The sequence below is a fragment of the Heteronotia binoei genome, chromosome 1 (genome assembly GCF_032191835.1).
Source record: "Heteronotia binoei isolate CCM8104 ecotype False Entrance Well chromosome 1, APGP_CSIRO_Hbin_v1, whole genome shotgun sequence".
NCBI classification, from domain to species: domain Eukaryota; kingdom Metazoa; phylum Chordata; class Lepidosauria; order Squamata; family Gekkonidae; genus Heteronotia; species Heteronotia binoei.
In genome coordinates this window covers 215,531,946-215,549,183 of record NC_083223.1, presented here as the reverse complement: position 1 = coordinate 215,549,183, position 17,238 = coordinate 215,531,946, and the positions used below count along the sequence as shown (strand labels likewise).

General features: G+C 38.9%; 1 protein-coding gene across 3 annotated transcripts in view; it reads left to right on the top strand.

The window, feature by feature from the left end:
- The first annotated feature begins 744 nt into the window (after window positions 1–744).
- THADA (THADA armadillo repeat containing) overlaps window positions 745–17,238 on the top strand; it is a 313,338-nt gene continuing 296,844 nt past the window's right edge. The window contains exons 1-6 of one of the 3 annotated variants that reach the window (XM_060247508.1): window positions 745–973; window positions 3,439–3,538; window positions 5,583–5,677; window positions 6,281–6,411; window positions 8,334–8,482; window positions 8,582–8,614. In XM_060247508.1, coding sequence (XP_060103491.1) covers window positions 3,463–3,538; window positions 5,583–5,677; window positions 6,281–6,411; window positions 8,334–8,482; window positions 8,582–8,614 — 484 coding nt within the window. In that variant the 5' untranslated portion in view covers window positions 745–973; window positions 3,439–3,462. Of the gene's footprint in view, window positions 974–1,087; window positions 1,108–3,438; window positions 3,539–5,582; window positions 5,678–6,280; window positions 6,412–8,333; window positions 8,483–8,581; window positions 8,615–17,238 lie in introns of those variants that run through there. The other 2 variants (XM_060247518.1, XM_060247527.1) reach the window with 2 other exon arrangements.

The following is a 17,238-nucleotide window of genomic DNA, read 5'->3' as shown; positions in this document are numbered from 1 at the left end:
TCTACTGCTTCAGACCAACACGGCTGCCCACCTGGATCTATCTGCAGCTCTTAAAGTGGGTGCTTGGAGAAAGAGTCGGAGCAGCAGCTTCAAGCACCATGCGGGGGGAGGGGGGGTTGATGGGAGGGGGAGGAGGAAAAGGGAGAGAGAGAGAGAGAGAGAGTGTGTGTGTTACAAGTTCCTTTCCTTATCCCAGTAGGCTGGGTGAGGTGGGAGAGAAGGCAGTAAGCCCCGAGGCGCAGAGCCGGGGCGAAAGCGCAGCAGCGCTGGGAGAAGGGGGGTGGGATTGTTTGCTGGGAGAAGACGCCTCCTTCGGCCATCCTGCTGGGACTGGAGCGTTGGGAGGGGGAGCCCCGCTCAGCCCCTTCTCTGCTGCTTCTGCCCGCTGCTCCAGAGGCTCCCAGGCAACAGTGAAGGTTCAGAGAGAGCTGGCCGGGCTGCGGGCAGCAGCCGGTCTTTTTCCCTTCGCCCCAAATCCGGGCGAACGCAGAAGGATGCAGGCCGCCACTGAGAGGGCTGGGCAAGGGACGGGCCAGGAAGGGTCTGCGCGAACGGCGAGGGTGCGCCCTAGGCGATCGCCTACCTCGCCGACACTCAAGCCTGCTCTGGGTCTTTCAAGATTTCCTCAGACTGCAGACCTAGCAAATCGGCTCTTTCTGAAAGCGCCCGCCTCTGCTAGCTATCATTCAAGCTACCTTTCTCTTCTGATTGGAGGACTGGACCGTCACACGCACCGCGAAGCCTCTACGAGCCGGAGCGTGGTCGTTTTGTACCACTTACAGTGCAGTCTTTATTCTAAGAGAGAGAGAGAGCCGAGGCTCCTGGGATGGACTGTTCCCTCTTTGCCCCGCCTTCTTACAACGGGGCGGTACAAGCAGCCACCGGGAGCAAGACCGGCTGGGGCCTAGTTGGTGGTAAACCAGGCAGGGGTTGGTGGTAAATGTGAAACGTGGAGAGCAAGGAACATTCCCAGGTAAGCAAGTTTTTGTAGGCTACGCTGCAGTCTCCTTCTCGGTTGCTGTGTAGCATTTACCGGCGCGTGTTGTGTTGCGCAGACAAAGGCAGCGGAGAAGCCGAACTTCTTCCTGACTGCTTCTAAAGCATGAAGTGCATGGTGCTCTTCTTCGCTGGTTTTTGCCCAGGAAGGGACAAATTGCCAGTGAAAGTGTGTCTGTGCAGTTTAGCCTTCTGAGTACCACATAGAAGGCGTAAAATGAGATGAGGCTTTTGTGGAATCTCATTCTGTCCCCTGACATGACACCCTGTAATTCCGAATATATAGAGGGTTGTTACTCTGTGTATGCAAATCTAAGTAATCAGGGTTCTGTATATGGTTCTTCCTTTATCCATTCTCACATATCAACCATAGGCGGTAAGCTAGATTGAGAGAATGGCTGGACCAAAGTCGCCACGTGACTTTCCAGGTTGAGGGAGATTTGAACCCTGGTGGGGCCTGGGGTTCTCCTGGAATTAGAAATTGTTTCTAGACTCCAAAGACCAGTGCCCCAGGAGACAATGGCTGCTTTGGAGGGTGGACTGTTTAGCATTACGTCCCCACTCTTTCCCCAAACCCCGTTCTCCCCAGGTTCTGCCCCCAAATCGCCAGGAATTTCCCAGCATATAGTTGGCAGTGGTACTGGTGTCTCCAGGCCTGGTTAACACCTACCAGAGAATGAGGTGGGAATGTAGTAGAATGTACTGTACCATGGCAGACTGAATGTGGGATTCCAGTTTTGCATGCTCCGTTGTGGAGGGAAAACTGTAAATAATAATTTTTAAAAATGCAGTAGGCTGTGCTTCTGAGAGCTTCTGTGCGCTCCTTAGCAACAGATTTGCTCAGGGTCCCTGTTTATATCACCCAGATTCAGCCTAAACATCATATTAAAATAGATTGGATAAATAAAATATCCCATCCCTGAATAACCAGGATCGCTGGGATTTTAGGCATTAATCCCCCCCCCTTGCTGTCAGCAGGAAGAATAATTCTACTCCCCTCTGTGCTGATTTTCTATTTGCAGGCAGTTTGAAATAGGGGTAAATGTGTTGCTCTGCCTGTTGTCTGACACAGGTGCAGGCCATTCTCATTGCCACCCCATTTTCCTGAATGTATAAGTCAGGCCCTAGTCTAATAAGGTTCTACCTCATGTGGACTCTCAGCCCATTTTATTTCATATATGGTTTAGGGTTTATAGTGGACATTTTAAGGTAATAAGGGATTTTTTGGGGCAGGGTGTCAAACTCATTTTTATGCGGGCCGGAGATGACATAAATGAGACCTTGTTGGGACAGGCCATGTGTGTACTTATTTAAGATTAGGTAGCAGCGATATAAACTTTATAAAGGACACAGAAAAACACAGTTAAAGATTTTAAAAAAATAAAAATAAATCATACTTAAAGATTAGCACTTGTTGGTCTTAAAAGTGCTTTTTTTGTATTTCTCCCATGGAATCCAGGGAACTGGGCAAGGAAGCTCTGGCTCTTTCCTTCCTTCCCCAGGAGAGAGAGGAGCCTCAGCCAATAGAAAGAAGAGAGGCTTGGCTCAGCTCTGCTGTGCGATTGAGAGAGCCTGGCAAAGCAAGCTATTCCTCCCCCTTCCTCCCCAGGGGAGGAGCCTCAGCCAATATAAGGAAGAAAGGCTTGGCTGACCAAGCCTTGCAAAGCAAACTATTATGCAGAAGGAAGCAAGATATAGGGAGAAGGAAGCAGTTGACAGCCAGTTGCTTGGGAGCCTGATAGGAGCCCTCAGAGGGCCTGATTCGGCCCGTGGATTGCATGTTTGACACCCCGGCTCTAGTGGGAGTAAATCTACTTAATGATGAACCATAGAGTTGGATCCAGCAATGTATTGTGGCAAGTACTGACTGCTATGGATATGCCTTGCTTCCCGCCTCCCTCAGCAGCCATTTGTGACTTGTGAATATTGATTCTTGGGGCTGTGGGACCCTCATGGTACACTGCAGTAGGCTGTAGTGAAGAGGGTGGAAGGAAGGATGGAAAACTAGAATGCACTCTGGAAGAATATTCTCAGATTTGCTCAGACTGAAGAGAAGGAAGTGGACATTGTAAAATTGGGTGTAATTGATGCCTGGGTCAGTTGATTGGGTGTTGAACTGGTGAGGTGTGCATCTCTGTGAGCAACTCTTTTAGCAGATGTGCTGCTTTTGCATGCTGCTGCTTGGCTGCTGAGAGTTCCACTGTGAGACCCAAAAGTGTTTTACTTTTGCAAGTTTGTATATTTTATTTAGAGTGTTATTCCTCTGACTGGACATCTTAAAAGGCATGTGTATATCTCCTAAACTTCTTGTGTAGCAGATTGTGGATATTAAAACAATTTGGACCAAATTTCTTGCAAAATTTGGAGGTGAATTGAAAGTCTTCAAATTGTTCTTTTAAAACAATACCAGTATTAGGTGTTAATGTTAGGTTTTTTTAAAAGTAGGTACTGATTTAATCTATCAAAATGGTTTTAAAGAAGAAGAAAGAGATGCAGGTTGATACCTTTATCCTTGATCAACAACACCTTGAACGACTTCAGTGTAAGTATAATTAAGTTGTTCACTTTATCTCTGAATACATGTTTCCATGGTGCTATGTAACTTTAAAATACATTCCCCTTGACAATACTTTTCAAGTTAAAAGAAAAAGTGGGCCTATTTCGTATGCTTTTCCCCTTGCTTTTTCTCATCTCATTTTGGAATAGGCTTTTGCACAGGAGAAAAAAATCTTAACAAAAGCATTTGTTTATTTCTGTTCTCTTATTTCTCTTTCATCAAAGAATTCAGGTTGCCCTTGAGACAGTTTCCTAGAACACAAGGAGAGCCCTGCTGGATCTGATCAGTGGTCCATGTAGTCTGGCATCTGGTCACATAGTAGTCAACTCTTTCTCTACTTTGGCACACTGGGTTGACGTTTTTATTGAGCTATCTGCTATGACCCCACTCTTGCTCTTATCAGTCTTGGCAAGTTCCGACCCCATTAGCATGGACAAGGCCGGGATTTGTTGTTTCTGTATGCATCAGTTAACACTTTGTTACGTTGCTGCCCATCCAATTTGTGTAGATCCTCCTGAGCTCTTCACAGTTTGCCCTGGATTTCACCATCCTGAATAATTTTGTGTCACCTGCAGATTTGGCCACTCCACCACAGTTCAAGATCACAGATGAATAAATTAAATAGCTCCACTCACAGTACTGATCTGTGTCAGATCCCATGGCTTACTGTTCTCCATTGAGAACTGTCCATTATTCCTACTCAGTTTTTCCTTTTGCTTAGCAATTTTTAATCCGTTTATCCCATGACTGCTAAACTTACCCAAGAGGCATCGTGTCAAAAGCCTTTTGAAAGTTCAAGTATATAATGTCTGACTCTTCAGTTATTTACATGTTTATTCACTTTTTCAGGTAACTCCAAAAGGTTGGCAAGGCAGGATGTCCCTTTACAGAAGCTATGCTAATTTTCCCTCAGCAGAAGTTTCTCTATATGACTTATAATTCTGTCTTTAATTACAGTTTTTACTAATCTGCCTGGAATAGAGGTTAGGCTAACTGGTCTGGTACTCTTCTGAACCTTTTTAAACAATTCGTATAACAATTGCTACTGCCCAGTCTTCTGGTGCAGTAACAAGTCATATAAATTAGTTAGATCATCCATTTCACATTTGAGTCCCCAAAGAACTTTGTTTGTTGTAACGCTTCCTGAGCCTGCCTCAGGAAGGGCAGGATATAAATCAAAGGAAATAAATAAACTGTTGGATGTGTACCATCAGTATCTGGAGGCTTAATGGTTTTAATTTCCCCAGTAAGTCTAGAACTTTATCTCTTGCTACCTCAGTTTGGGTCAGTTCTTCAGACTTCCTTGCTGAAAATAGTTTCTTTGATTTAGGTACTTGCCCCAGTAACTAATTTTTCTGTTTCATAGAAATCCGATTTACTTGGTGTCAAAGATTCTGTTTTCTAGGTATTATAAGTCCAAAAGTCTGGACCTGTACATTGCCATGTAAAACTGGTTGACCCAGAGATCATACTTGGAGCAACCAGTAATTGCACAAGGAAACTGGTTTCCCCTCCTTTTGGGAAGCTGCATCTTTACCCTATATACTACTGTAGCAGTCCTTGGAGGTTATTACTTTGGGGGAGAAACCCCTACTGAGTGTATGAGCAGTACAAACCATCTTAATGTCCATCTTTAGGGAGCTTGAAGGTGTCCTTTTAAGAGAAAGCAGCACAGTTGTATAAGCCCTCTGTGCCTCTAATTGCACAGAAATAAGAATTTTAATAACTGGATCCATGCAGTATTTTTCTTCCAGCATTGTATCTGTTGAACTTTTGTCTTATGAAAGACAGGGAAACCACATAATCTATCTGCTATCACAACAAAAAGAATTACGCCTGTTAATAGGTGCTGGTGGTAAATTATCCCCTTTTAAATCTTTACTATAAAACTGAGTGGGAACCATTAGCGTCTACACCATCTGCATATGGTTGTATAACTCTGCTTGAGAATAATAGACACAGCCTAGGAACTGGCGGTACGTATGTATCATGGTACTGAGGTAAAAGCATTTTTTTTTTCAATGAACAGCTTTTGCAGATTCAGAAGGACAGAACCTAGCCTCTCTTCTCTTGCACTGTGGGGTGTTGACTGACGGCATTCAGCAAATTCACTGTATCAAACAGGTTTGATGTTTTTGCATTAGTACTTTTAATGCTGCTGTGCTACAGGAGGACTATAGATGCTTCAGGTAACAAAAGCTAAACTTGTAGATGAATAATATTGGAGCACTTGTGAACAAACAACCCACCCATTCTAAAGAAACTTGATTCAAAATTAAACTTCTCAGCCTCGTGTTATCTATGATCCTCTGCAGTTCTGTTTCTTACATTTCTTCAGTGACTGTCTAGCTGCCATCTTGCTATTCTGTGTGTGTGTGTGTGTGTGTGTGTATATATATATATATATATATATAATTTTTTTTGCCACTGTGTGACACAGACTGGATGGGCCATTGGCCTGATCTAACATGGCTTCTCTTATGTTCTTATGTGAAGGCTGGCATGTATATTTGCTGTTTGTCTGTTGGCATTCCGTAAGGAGCCCCTTCTCTTTTTTTACAGATATTTTGTTCTTACATATGTATATTTTGTTCTCTGAGTACCAAGTTTTTATGTTATCTACTATATGCTGTTTAATCAACTTAATATTTATGTAATTTTACATCGTTAGTGGGATATAGTATGTAATGGTAACTTAAACATTTATTTTTCTTATTATGTTAACAGATTGTGCCTTTATTTCAAAAGATGGATACAGCCTCTTTGCATGATCCCATGGTTAAAAGTTGTATAGAAGTTTTGGGAGTGATATATTTGTCACTGGATATAAAGAACCCTTTGAAAAAGGTATTGGCAAGGTAATGTGTGTGAGCCAGTTTTTTTTTTAAACATAGGAAAGTTATTTATTTTATGGGCCACAATTTTCCAGCCTGCACTTAAGGAGAAATTTTAAATTACCAATTTAAGGAAATAAATGCAAAAAGTTTTATTAGGCAAAGCAATAGCATTCATTGCACCATATAGCTCCCAGCTCAGTGTTAAAAACTCTGTAAACACTCTTCTACTCTGTTGCCAACTCCTTGTATGTTGGTTGTATTATTGTTCTGTAGTCTGCAGTAACATTTAGCTATTAATTTATTTGGACATTTTGAATTAATTTTTAATTGCAAAACAGCCCCCTCTGAATTATTATATAAGGATGTTTTTGGGAAACCTACTTTGCATGTAAGCCCAAATCTCTTCAAAGAATTTACAAAAAAAGGCTGCAGGGTTCTAGGGAGAAAGTTTCTATATCATATAGAGTTATTAACTTTGCTGTAGAATAACTACAGCACTGAGATGGACTGATGTGTCAAACTCTGTCCTATCTCACAAGCAATATTTTTGACCCTGAAAAAAATTACATTTGAAGATATCAGAAAAGCCTCAGCTTCAAAAAAGGATACATAGTATTTTATTTTTAAAATTATAGACCATTTCTCTACTAATAGTATTTAAAGCAGTAGAAAATTACTAAAATATGATAATAGACAATATGATATAAAACTGAAAAAGTAAATTTGTATCAGTAAAACAGCAGATATAACAAATTCATAAAATTGCCATCAGTAAAACTGAATAGTAAGTAATACCAAGTTATACAAATGCCCACCAAAATGATTACAGGATATTTGAAATAACAATGCACTTGCCTTTCAGTTAAAAAAAAATGATGATATCTGGCAAAACAAAAAAGAGTCTACATTCCAGAAAGGGGGATAATTAAAAGGCCCTGTTTTCATGGCTTTCTGGCTTGCCTCTCAGAGGCCGAGGGGGGCATGGCGAGACGTAAAGAGTTTAGGCTATGAAGCTAAATTCACTGCCAGGGCAGGACTAGAGTAAGCAGTCCATCACACACTCTCATACCTAGCTAGAAAAGGTATATAAAACCAACACCTAAAATCATAATTGGATACAATAAGTAGACGTATCCAGAATTACAGCACTAATGGATGACAATGGGGTTCAAGAGTACAGTCTATTGGGACTACCATTGCATCATAAACATTTTGCTTTGTACTTTCTCCACTTCATGTACTTTCTCCACTTTGATTGGGCTGTTCGTCTGTTTGGTTTTCATAACCTTATATCTAGATGTCTGCCTACATTGTGTTGTGTGAAATGGGCTATAGTCTGCCAAAGATTATGCTGGAATATAATTTTGTTAGTTTTTAAGGCATTTTAAGATGCTTGTTCGTTTTCATGACAACAAAGTTCAGAAAGATTATGCAAACTTGTTTACAGGTGCCTAGTGAATTTGCTCCAAAGCTCTTTCATATTATTAAATGAATATATTTAAATGATTGTAAAACATTTTCCGTTTCTTGAAAAATTATGATTGTTTTATTCTGGTACATTTCTAGACATTACTTTTAATTTGTTCTGGGCTGAGGCAAAAACTTGTGTGTCTAATATTAAGACTATATAGTGTATTTTGTCTTTTGCTGAAAAATGTGGGAAATCTGATAGGTACACAAGCCCTGTTGGCTCTTACTATTAAATTAGAGCCATAGATATAATATTTTAAAGTATTCTGTATAGGTTTGCTGACTTTTTGACTGTCCTTGTAAAAATGTAAAATGCTTTTTAATATGGAGCAGTTAACAGGTGATACAGTTTATCTCCATGTGGTGAAAGCCTTTCTGTTGTGATTGCTAGAGAGATGCAGTTGTATGCTTCATTGTATTAGATTTTAGTATCTGCATTTTAAATAGTTTGGCTATGGTCTCTTCACATGCAGCTCTCTGAATGGCCTTCCTGAATTTCTTATGGCAGAAGCTACACATAGTATTGTTGGCTGTCTCAGAGAAGAATTGAAAGCTACAGACCTGTCTCAGTATAGAAAGATTATGGAAAATCTTGTTTCCTGTCTTGAAAATACCAATATAGGTATGATCATTTTTTTTTTAATTTGGAATGTCCCAGTATAGAGGTTTTATATTGACATTGTAGGTATTAGCTACTAAAATGTGTACTTTAATTTTTCAGGTAGATCAAGTCTGAATACTCTGTTCAAGGAAGGTAAATTATTGATATTTCTACACTTGTTTAATATATTTTTATAATAACGTGAATTTAGACCACTTGTTGCCCTGGAAATTAGGAAAGAAATTCAGACTTTGGTCAGCTTTATAAAGTGGTAGAAAGGATTCCTTCCTTTATTAATATGGAAAGTTCAGCACAATTAGGTGGGAATGTGTTGAAGTGACAGAATTGACACACATAGCAGATAATAAACAAGCTATATGTCCCACCCATGAAGTGATTCATGTTGCGGTCCTTAGCAGAGTTGGACCCTTCTAAATTAAATGAACTTAATGGGCTGGAACTGTGCTTAGGGCTTTACGGACTATTTTGCTGCCTCATTCTGCTCCATGTGTATACTAAGGTCTGTCTTGACATAATACTGAGTACAAAACACTTGAGATAGTATCGTTATTTGTTCTAACTAGATCTAAATGTTGGAAAAGACAGACATGATATAGGATGATCTTGACAGGTTGGAAAACTGGGCTAAAATAAAGTCTCCTCCTTCTCAGGAGGTGGTGGGCTCTCCTTCCTTGGAGGTTTATAAACAGAGGCTAGATGACCATCTGTCAGCAATGCTGATTCTGTGAACTTAGGCAGATAATGAGAAGGAGGGCAGGAAGGGTTGCATTAGTGCTTAGTTCTCATGGCCCTTTCTTACATGCCCAGGGAAATGCTGAATGATACTTTAGGGTCATGTTATGTTGTCAAATTGGGTCTTTCAGAGTTCATTGTTGGTGATTGAATTTTTTTTTACCTTTAATAAACTTTATTTATGTTTATAGAAATACATACAATATTTTTTTTAAAAAACATTTTTTTATTAATTTGCAATATATTGTTATAGTATTCTTTAAGAAAGATTAAAAAAATACAAATTGAAAACAATACATCACACTTTCTCCCCCTTCTCCTCACCTCCTCTTTTTACTTAAAATTGCAAAAAATAAAATGTAATTTAAAAAATCAAGAATCTCCATTTTAAAACTTTATAACAGTAAGGAAGAAGTAAAACAAAAAAATAAGAAAGTTAGCTCTATAAGTTCATCTTCATTTTTCTCCTTTCACCTTAAACTCAAAGAAAGAAAGAAAAATCCCTCTATAAACTTTAGTCCATTATTCCACCACACTTCAGCTATCAAAAACCACTAGATGTTCCTTTACTTTCAATTGTTTTTCAACATAATTTTGAAATTTCTCCCTTTCTGAACTTCTCCAAATCATAGTTTTTTAAGATTCTTGTAAGTTTGTCCATTTCACTCCATGATATAACTTTTAAAATCCAATCCCATCTTTCTGGTATTTTATCTTGCTTCCATAATTGTGCATATAATGTCCTTGCAGCTGTTTTGGAAAACTTTCCATTTGTAATCCCAACAAAAAAGAGTCTGGAGACCTCTTAATGTCATAACCTAAAATTTTTGACATTTCTTTCTGAATCATTTGCCAAAATTGTTTTGCTTTTTCACAAGTCCACCACATATGGTAGAAAGATCCTTCATGTATTTTACATTTCCAACATCTGTCAGACGCCTGATTATTCATTTTTGCCAGTTTCTTAGGTGTCATATACCATCTATACATCATTTTAAAACAGTTTTCTTTAATATTGTAACATGTCGATATCTTCATAGAGTTCTTCCATAAATACTCCCAAGATTCCATTAGTATTTCTTTGTTAAAATTAATTGCCCATTTTATCATTTGAGATTTAACTACTTCATCTTCTGTAGACCACTTCAATAGTAATTTATAAGTCCTTGAAATCAACTTTTCGTTATCGCCCAACAGCATTCTTTCCAGTTCTGTTTGCTCCTGTCTTATACCTTCATTTTTAATGTCCTGTTCCACCAAACTCTTAGTTTGTTGTAGTTGAAACCAATTATATTTGCACTGTAATTCTTCAGCTGATTTTAGTTCCACCTTACCTCCTTGTATCTTTAATAGTTGATTATATGTTAACCACATCCCTTCCTCTGTTTCTGAGGACAATTTTATTACTTCAGTTGGCACAATCCATAGCGGCTTTCTCTCATCACCATATTGTTTATATTTTAACCAAGTACTTAGCAGATTTCTCCTTATATAACGGTGTGAGAAAAAAACATCCATCTTATTTTTCCCATAAAACATATGCATGCCAACCAAAAATATTTCCATGGCCTTCTAAAAGCAACAGTTTCTTGTTTAATAATGTCATCCATTCTTTAATCCATACCAAACACAATTTTGGTATGGATCATGATACAATTTTAGATCCGGTAACTGGAAACCTCCTCTTTCTTTTGCATCGGTTAAGATTTTCATTTTGATCCTTGGTTTTCTTCCAGCCCATACAAATTCTGAAACTTTTCTTTGCCATTTACTTAATTGTTTATTGTCCTTCACAATTGGAATTGTTTGAAATAGGAACGTAATTCTTGGTAGGACATTCATTTTAATTGCAGCAATTCTGCCCAGCATAAACAAGTTCAATTTATTCCATTTTATCAAATCTTCATCAATTTTCCGCCAAAGCTTTTCATAATTATTTTTATACAAATCTATATTTTTCATGGTAACTTCCAAATCTAAATATTTTACTTTTGAGATGAACTCACACTCTGTTGTGCTTTGCAGTTCTTCCTGTTGGCTCTTTGTCATATATTTACACAAAATTTTCAATTTTTCTTTATTTATATAAAAGCCTTCCAATTCTCCATACTCTTGTATTTTACGAAGCAGCAATGGTGTCACATATAAGGGATTTTCATTGATAAACATTACATCAGCAAACGCTCTGTATTTATAAGTAAAACCTTTCAATTTCAATCCTTCTATTTCTTTATCATCTTGTATTTGCCTAAGCAAAATCTCTAATGTCATTATAAATGTCAGTGGAAATAGAGGGCAGCCTTGCCTTGTTCCTTTACCAATTATTATTTTCTCCGTCAAATCTGCATTTATACAGAGTCTTGCTTGTTGCGCAGTGTATATCGCCTTAGCTATTCTTATAAAATGTTCTCCTAGTCCCAGTTTCTCCATCACTGCAAACATAAAATCCCAATTCACATTGTCAAAGGCCTTCTCTGCATCTGCAAAAAATCCTAGCATATATTTTGTAGTCATTGTTAAGTAATGAAATTGGTCTGTAATTTTTTACATTAGTGGTATCTCTATCTTCTTTTGGTATCAACAAAATTGTTGCTTCCTTCCATAAATTTGATATTGTCCCGTCAATCCTTATAATATTCGTCAGCTTCTGAAGTTTCGGTACTAACATCTCTGCGAGGACTTGGTAAAATTTTGCTGTAAAACTATCTGGACCTGGTGCCTTTCCCATTTTCATTGAATTTATGGCTGCTTCAACTTCAGTTTTTTCAGTTGGTTCATTTAATACCTTTTCCATGTTTTCTGTTAAGGGATTTACTTGGATTTTCTGTAAATATGCATCTATTTTTCTTTCCTCCACCTTTGGAGCTTGAAATAATTTAGCAAAATATTTGTAAAATTCCCTTTTAATTCCTGCTTGATCAACAATTTCTTTACCTCTCGATATAATTTTGTTCACAAATTTATTTCCCCCTTTTTTTTTTCATTTGCCAAGCCAGGTATTTTCCAGGCTTATTTGCTCCTTCAAAAGATTTCTGTTGCAGTCTCTTAAGATTCCATTCTACCTCTTTATTTAACAAATGACTCTGTTGATTCTGCAATATTGTAATTTCCCTTATTTTCTTTTTTCCAGGTCTTTTTTTAGTTCTTTTTCTTTTTTTCCAATCTCTTTTTGAATGTCCAGCATTTGTTTATCTTTAGCTCTCTTATCTTTATTATTCATTGTAATTAAAATTCCTCTCATTACTGCTTTGTACGCGTCCCATACAGTTTGAAATTGAATGTCCTCCTTTTCATTTATTTGGAAGAAAGCTTTAGTTTCCTTTTCTAGAGACACCACTATCTCAGTTTTCTGTGGCAAATCTTCATTTATTCTCCATCTCCTAGTCTTTTTCACACTTTCTGCTGACCACATCAATGGATTGTGATCAGCCGCAACTTTAGGAAGAATCTCTATTTTTTTCGTCATAAGTCGAAGATCTTTTGTAGTCCATAGCATATCAATTCTTGAGAAAGAGTTATGCCTTGCTGAATAAAATGTGTAGTCACGCACCTTAGGATTAAATTTCCTCCATATATCTTCCAGACTTTCTTGTTTTACTAAATCAAAAAATGACTTTGGTAATTTCACCTCCTAATTTGTTTTCCCTGATCTGTCCAAATCATTAATAATTGTTCCATTGAAGTCTCCCATTATCATTATTTGTTCATAAGTCTATTTGTTATTTGTTCATAAGCTTTTGATAAAGTTCCTCATCAAAGACTCCTTAGTAAGCTCGAGAGTCATGGAATAAAAGGACAGGTCCTCTTGTGAATCAAAAACTGGCTAATTAATAGGAAGCAGAGAGTGAGTATAAATGGACAGTCTTCGCAGTGGAGGACAGTAAGCAGTGGGGTGCTGCAGGGCTCAGTACTGGGTCCCATGCTCTTTAACTTGTTCATAAATGATTTGGAGTTGAGAGTAAGCAGTGAAGTGGCCAAGTTTGCAGATGACACTAAATTGTTCAGGGTGGTAAGAACCAAAGGGTTCTGTTGAGGCTGGGTGAGTGGGCGTCAACGTGGCAGATGAGGTTCATTGTGGCCAAGTGCAAAGTAATGCACATTGGGGCCAAGAATCCCAGCTGGAAATACAAGTTGATGGGGTGTGAACTGGCAGAGACTGACCAAGAGAGAGATCTTGGGGTTGTGGTAGATAACTCACTGAAAATGTCAAGACAGTGTGCAATTGCAATAAAAAAGGCCAACGCCATGCTGGGTATTATTAGGAAGGGAATTGAAAACAAATCAGCCAGTATCATAATGCCCCTGTATAAATCGATGGTGCAGTCTCATTTGGAGTACTGTGTGCAGTTCTGGTCAATGCACCTCAAAAAGGATATTATAGCATTGGAAAAAGTGCAGAAAAGAGCAACTAGAATGATTACAGGCTTGGAACACTTTCCCTATGAAGAAAGGTTAAAACGCTTGGGGCTCTTTAGCTTGGAGAAACGTCAACTGCGGGGTGACATGATAGAGGTTTACACGATAATGCATGGGTTGGAGAAAGTAGAGAAAGAAGTACTTTTCTCCCTTTCTCACAATACAAGAACTTGTGGGCATTCGATGAAATTGCTGAGCAGTCGGGTTAGAACGGATAAAAGAAAGTACTTCTTCACCCAAAGGGTGATTAACATGTGGAATTCACTGCCACAGGAGGTGGTGGCGGCTACAGGCATAGCCAGCTTCAAGAGGGGGTTAGATAAAAATATGGAGCAGAGGTCCATCAGTGGCTATTAGCCATAGTGTGTGTGTGTGTGTGTATAGATATAAATTATTGGCCACTGTGTGATACAGAGTGTTGGACTGGATGGGCCCATTGGCCTGATCCAACATGGCTTCTCTTATGTTCTAATAAGTCACTTGGTCTAATTGTTGCACAATGTCTTTAAAGAAGGAGTCTTTCGCCCCATTTGGGGCATACAATCCCAACAACTATGTCCTTTTATCATTCATCGTCATTTCCACAGTTAGATATCTTCCTTCATTGTCCTTAAAAATCAATTTTGGATTCAGTTCCTGTTTAACATAAAAAATCTCTCCCCTTTTCTTCTCCTTAGCCAAGGAAAAAAATTCCTTACCCAATTGTTTATTCCATAAGAATTTATAATCCAATTGTTTAATATGTACTTGTAAACAAATTATACTACATTTTTGTTTCTTGATCCAATAAAATGTAGTCTTTCTTTTTTTGCGGTGAATTTAGTCCATTTACGTACCAAGAGATTAATTTGTAATCCATAATGATTTTTCTTTTATTCTGTATAATAATAATAGTAATAATAAAATTTTATTTATATCCCGCCCTCCCCGCCGAGGCGGGCTTAGGGCGGCTAACAACATATTCATATAGTTATACAAAGGTTTAAAATCACATTAATTTTTAAAAACATTCCATTTAACCAAATACAATACAAATTTTTTCAGGTACTAAATTCTATTCGTAGGATCATGATAACAAGTCACTCAACATCAGTCAACTCCCAGGAAGGGAGCCAACTGCCTTGCCCGCCTCAAGTTGGAAAACGCTGACTTGGCAGTGGCTGCTTTCTGGGCCTCCATTGATAATGAAGACTCCAGTAGGACTCCCAAGCTCTTGACGGGGAGGGGTATTTCCCTCCCTAGGGCGCCGCGACCCATGCAAAGGACCTCTGTCTTCGTCGGGTTCAGCTTCAGCCCACTCAGCCTAAGCCAAGTTGCCACGGCCTGCAACGCCAGGTCCAAATTCCCTGGAATGTAGTCAGGCTGGCCATCCATTAGCAGATAGAGCTGGGTGTCATCTGCATATTGGTGACACCCAAGCCCATATCTCCGGGCAAGCCGGGCAAGGGGACGCATATAGATGTTAAATAGCATCGGGGAGAGAACTGCTCCCTGCGGCACTCCACAATCTAGTGCGTACTTCTGGGACAGCTCACCCCCGATTGCCACCCTTTGTCCCTGTCGCTTGAGGAAGGAGGAAAGCCATTGTAGGGCTAGCCCCCTAACCCCTATATCGGCGAGGCGGCGGGTCAGTAGCCGATGGTCGACCGTATCAAATGCGGCTGACAGATCTAATAATATCAGCACCGCCACGCCGCCTCGGTCCAGATGCCGCTGGAGGTCATCTACTAAGGTGACCAGCACTGTCTCCGTCCCATGACCTGGGCAAAAGCCGGACTGGCAAGGGTCTAGGATGGAAGTGTCATCCAGAAAACCCTGCAACTGCAACGCCATCCCCAAATCCCTCATTTTTTTCAAAAAATCTCAGTTCCTGTACATGCTGTTAGCCGCCCTGAGCCTGCTCCGGCAGGGAGGGCGGGATACAAATAAAATTTTGTTTTGTTGTTGTAATTGTAATCCTCCTTCCACCATGTTCAAAACTTAGGCCTTCAGGCAGTATCCATCTGTATCTCACTTCATTATCCCTCAGCTTGTCAGTTCGTTTTTTGTACAATCTTCTGTCGTTTATAACCTTTCTCGGCAGCTCTTCCATGATTCTTACTCTGCTTCCATCAATTTCCAATGTGTTTTCAAATTGTTTTCTTAAGATCTTTCCCACCATGTCTCTTGAAATAAATTTTATTACTACATCTCTTGGTAGTTTGTTTTTCTTGGCATATAATGAATTGACCCTGTATATATAACCATAAAGATGACTAGATTCATCAGGTTCTATCTCCAAAAACTCAGCAATAATTCTTATTATGTATGTCTTTAAGTCAAATCCTTCATTCTCAGGTACTCCTCTCAAACGTATCTGGTTTTCCATTAACTTACAGTCTTGCAGAACTACTTTCTCCTGCAATTTATTAATCATGGAATCTTGATCCTTCACCTTATTTTCAACCACATGCACTTTATTTAGTCTTGCTTGTGAATCCTTTCTGAGATCCTCAATTTCTTTTTTGATTTCTGTCTTCACCACTTCTGCACTTGTTTCAGTATTTTTTTTTAGTTCTTTAATTAGTTGCTTCTTATTGTCCATTATTAGATCTTTCATCACTTTAACCAATCTTACCTCCATAGCATCCAATTGGTCTTGTATTTTAGGCATACCTTCCTCAAGTGAACTAGTCCTTGCATGTGTCTGTTTTGGTGCTGGCTTATGATCAGACATTACCAAAATAGGCTCTTAAGTTGATCTCACCAAATTCAAATTAAACCATAAGATCTTGTAGATTAGGAAATGCCCTTTTCAATAAGCCCAAAATTGCCGTTCTCAGGGCTTCCTTACTCGAGATATTATTTTTTAAAGTTTTAAAAATGCACAAAATGGCGTCTGCGATTTTTCAGACCCTTTTGAAAGTTTTTTCCTTTTTCGCCAAAAGACCACCAAAATTGGTTCCGATATTATAATCCAATATGTTTCACTCTGTAATCATAATATCTGCCGGCTCCATTAATGTTTAAAGTCTCATTCTTTTTTCTTGAATTTTAAAATTTTTTGACCTTCCTTTAATGGCCACTGCAATTTCACTATGGTTTCCAAGTCCTAGAGAAGGCCAGGAGGTTGGAAAAATTCCCTTCTTCTAATGGCTCCTTCCTGCTTTTCTTGACACGAAGTCACGTTCTCGATGGTTGAGAGATCTCACGATACTTGTATGACGCCACTTCCTGTGACGTCCTCCAATTCAGCAGCTCAGTGACGATGGGTTTTTTTTTGCAGAAACTGCAAGTATTCCAAACAATAATTGTTTTTTGTGCTTTAACTTTGCTTCTGAAATTCCAAAAGTCCCAAAATTACAACCTTCTCTTCTTTACAACTTTAGAATATTGTAGTTAAGTTTTAATCCTTGTCTCTTGTAGAATTAATTTTAGTCGCGGAATGATAAAGATCTTCTTACCTTGCAGCCAAATATATCCTCCTTAACACCGTCCTTTTCAAACATAAATGTTTAGATATTAGTATAGTCCAAAGAAGGATTGAATCTTGATGAATTTAAGTCAGTTTAATGACCCCGGAGACCCTCTGTAGACGCTGGAATGCAATTCTTCACCGGGGACTCTTC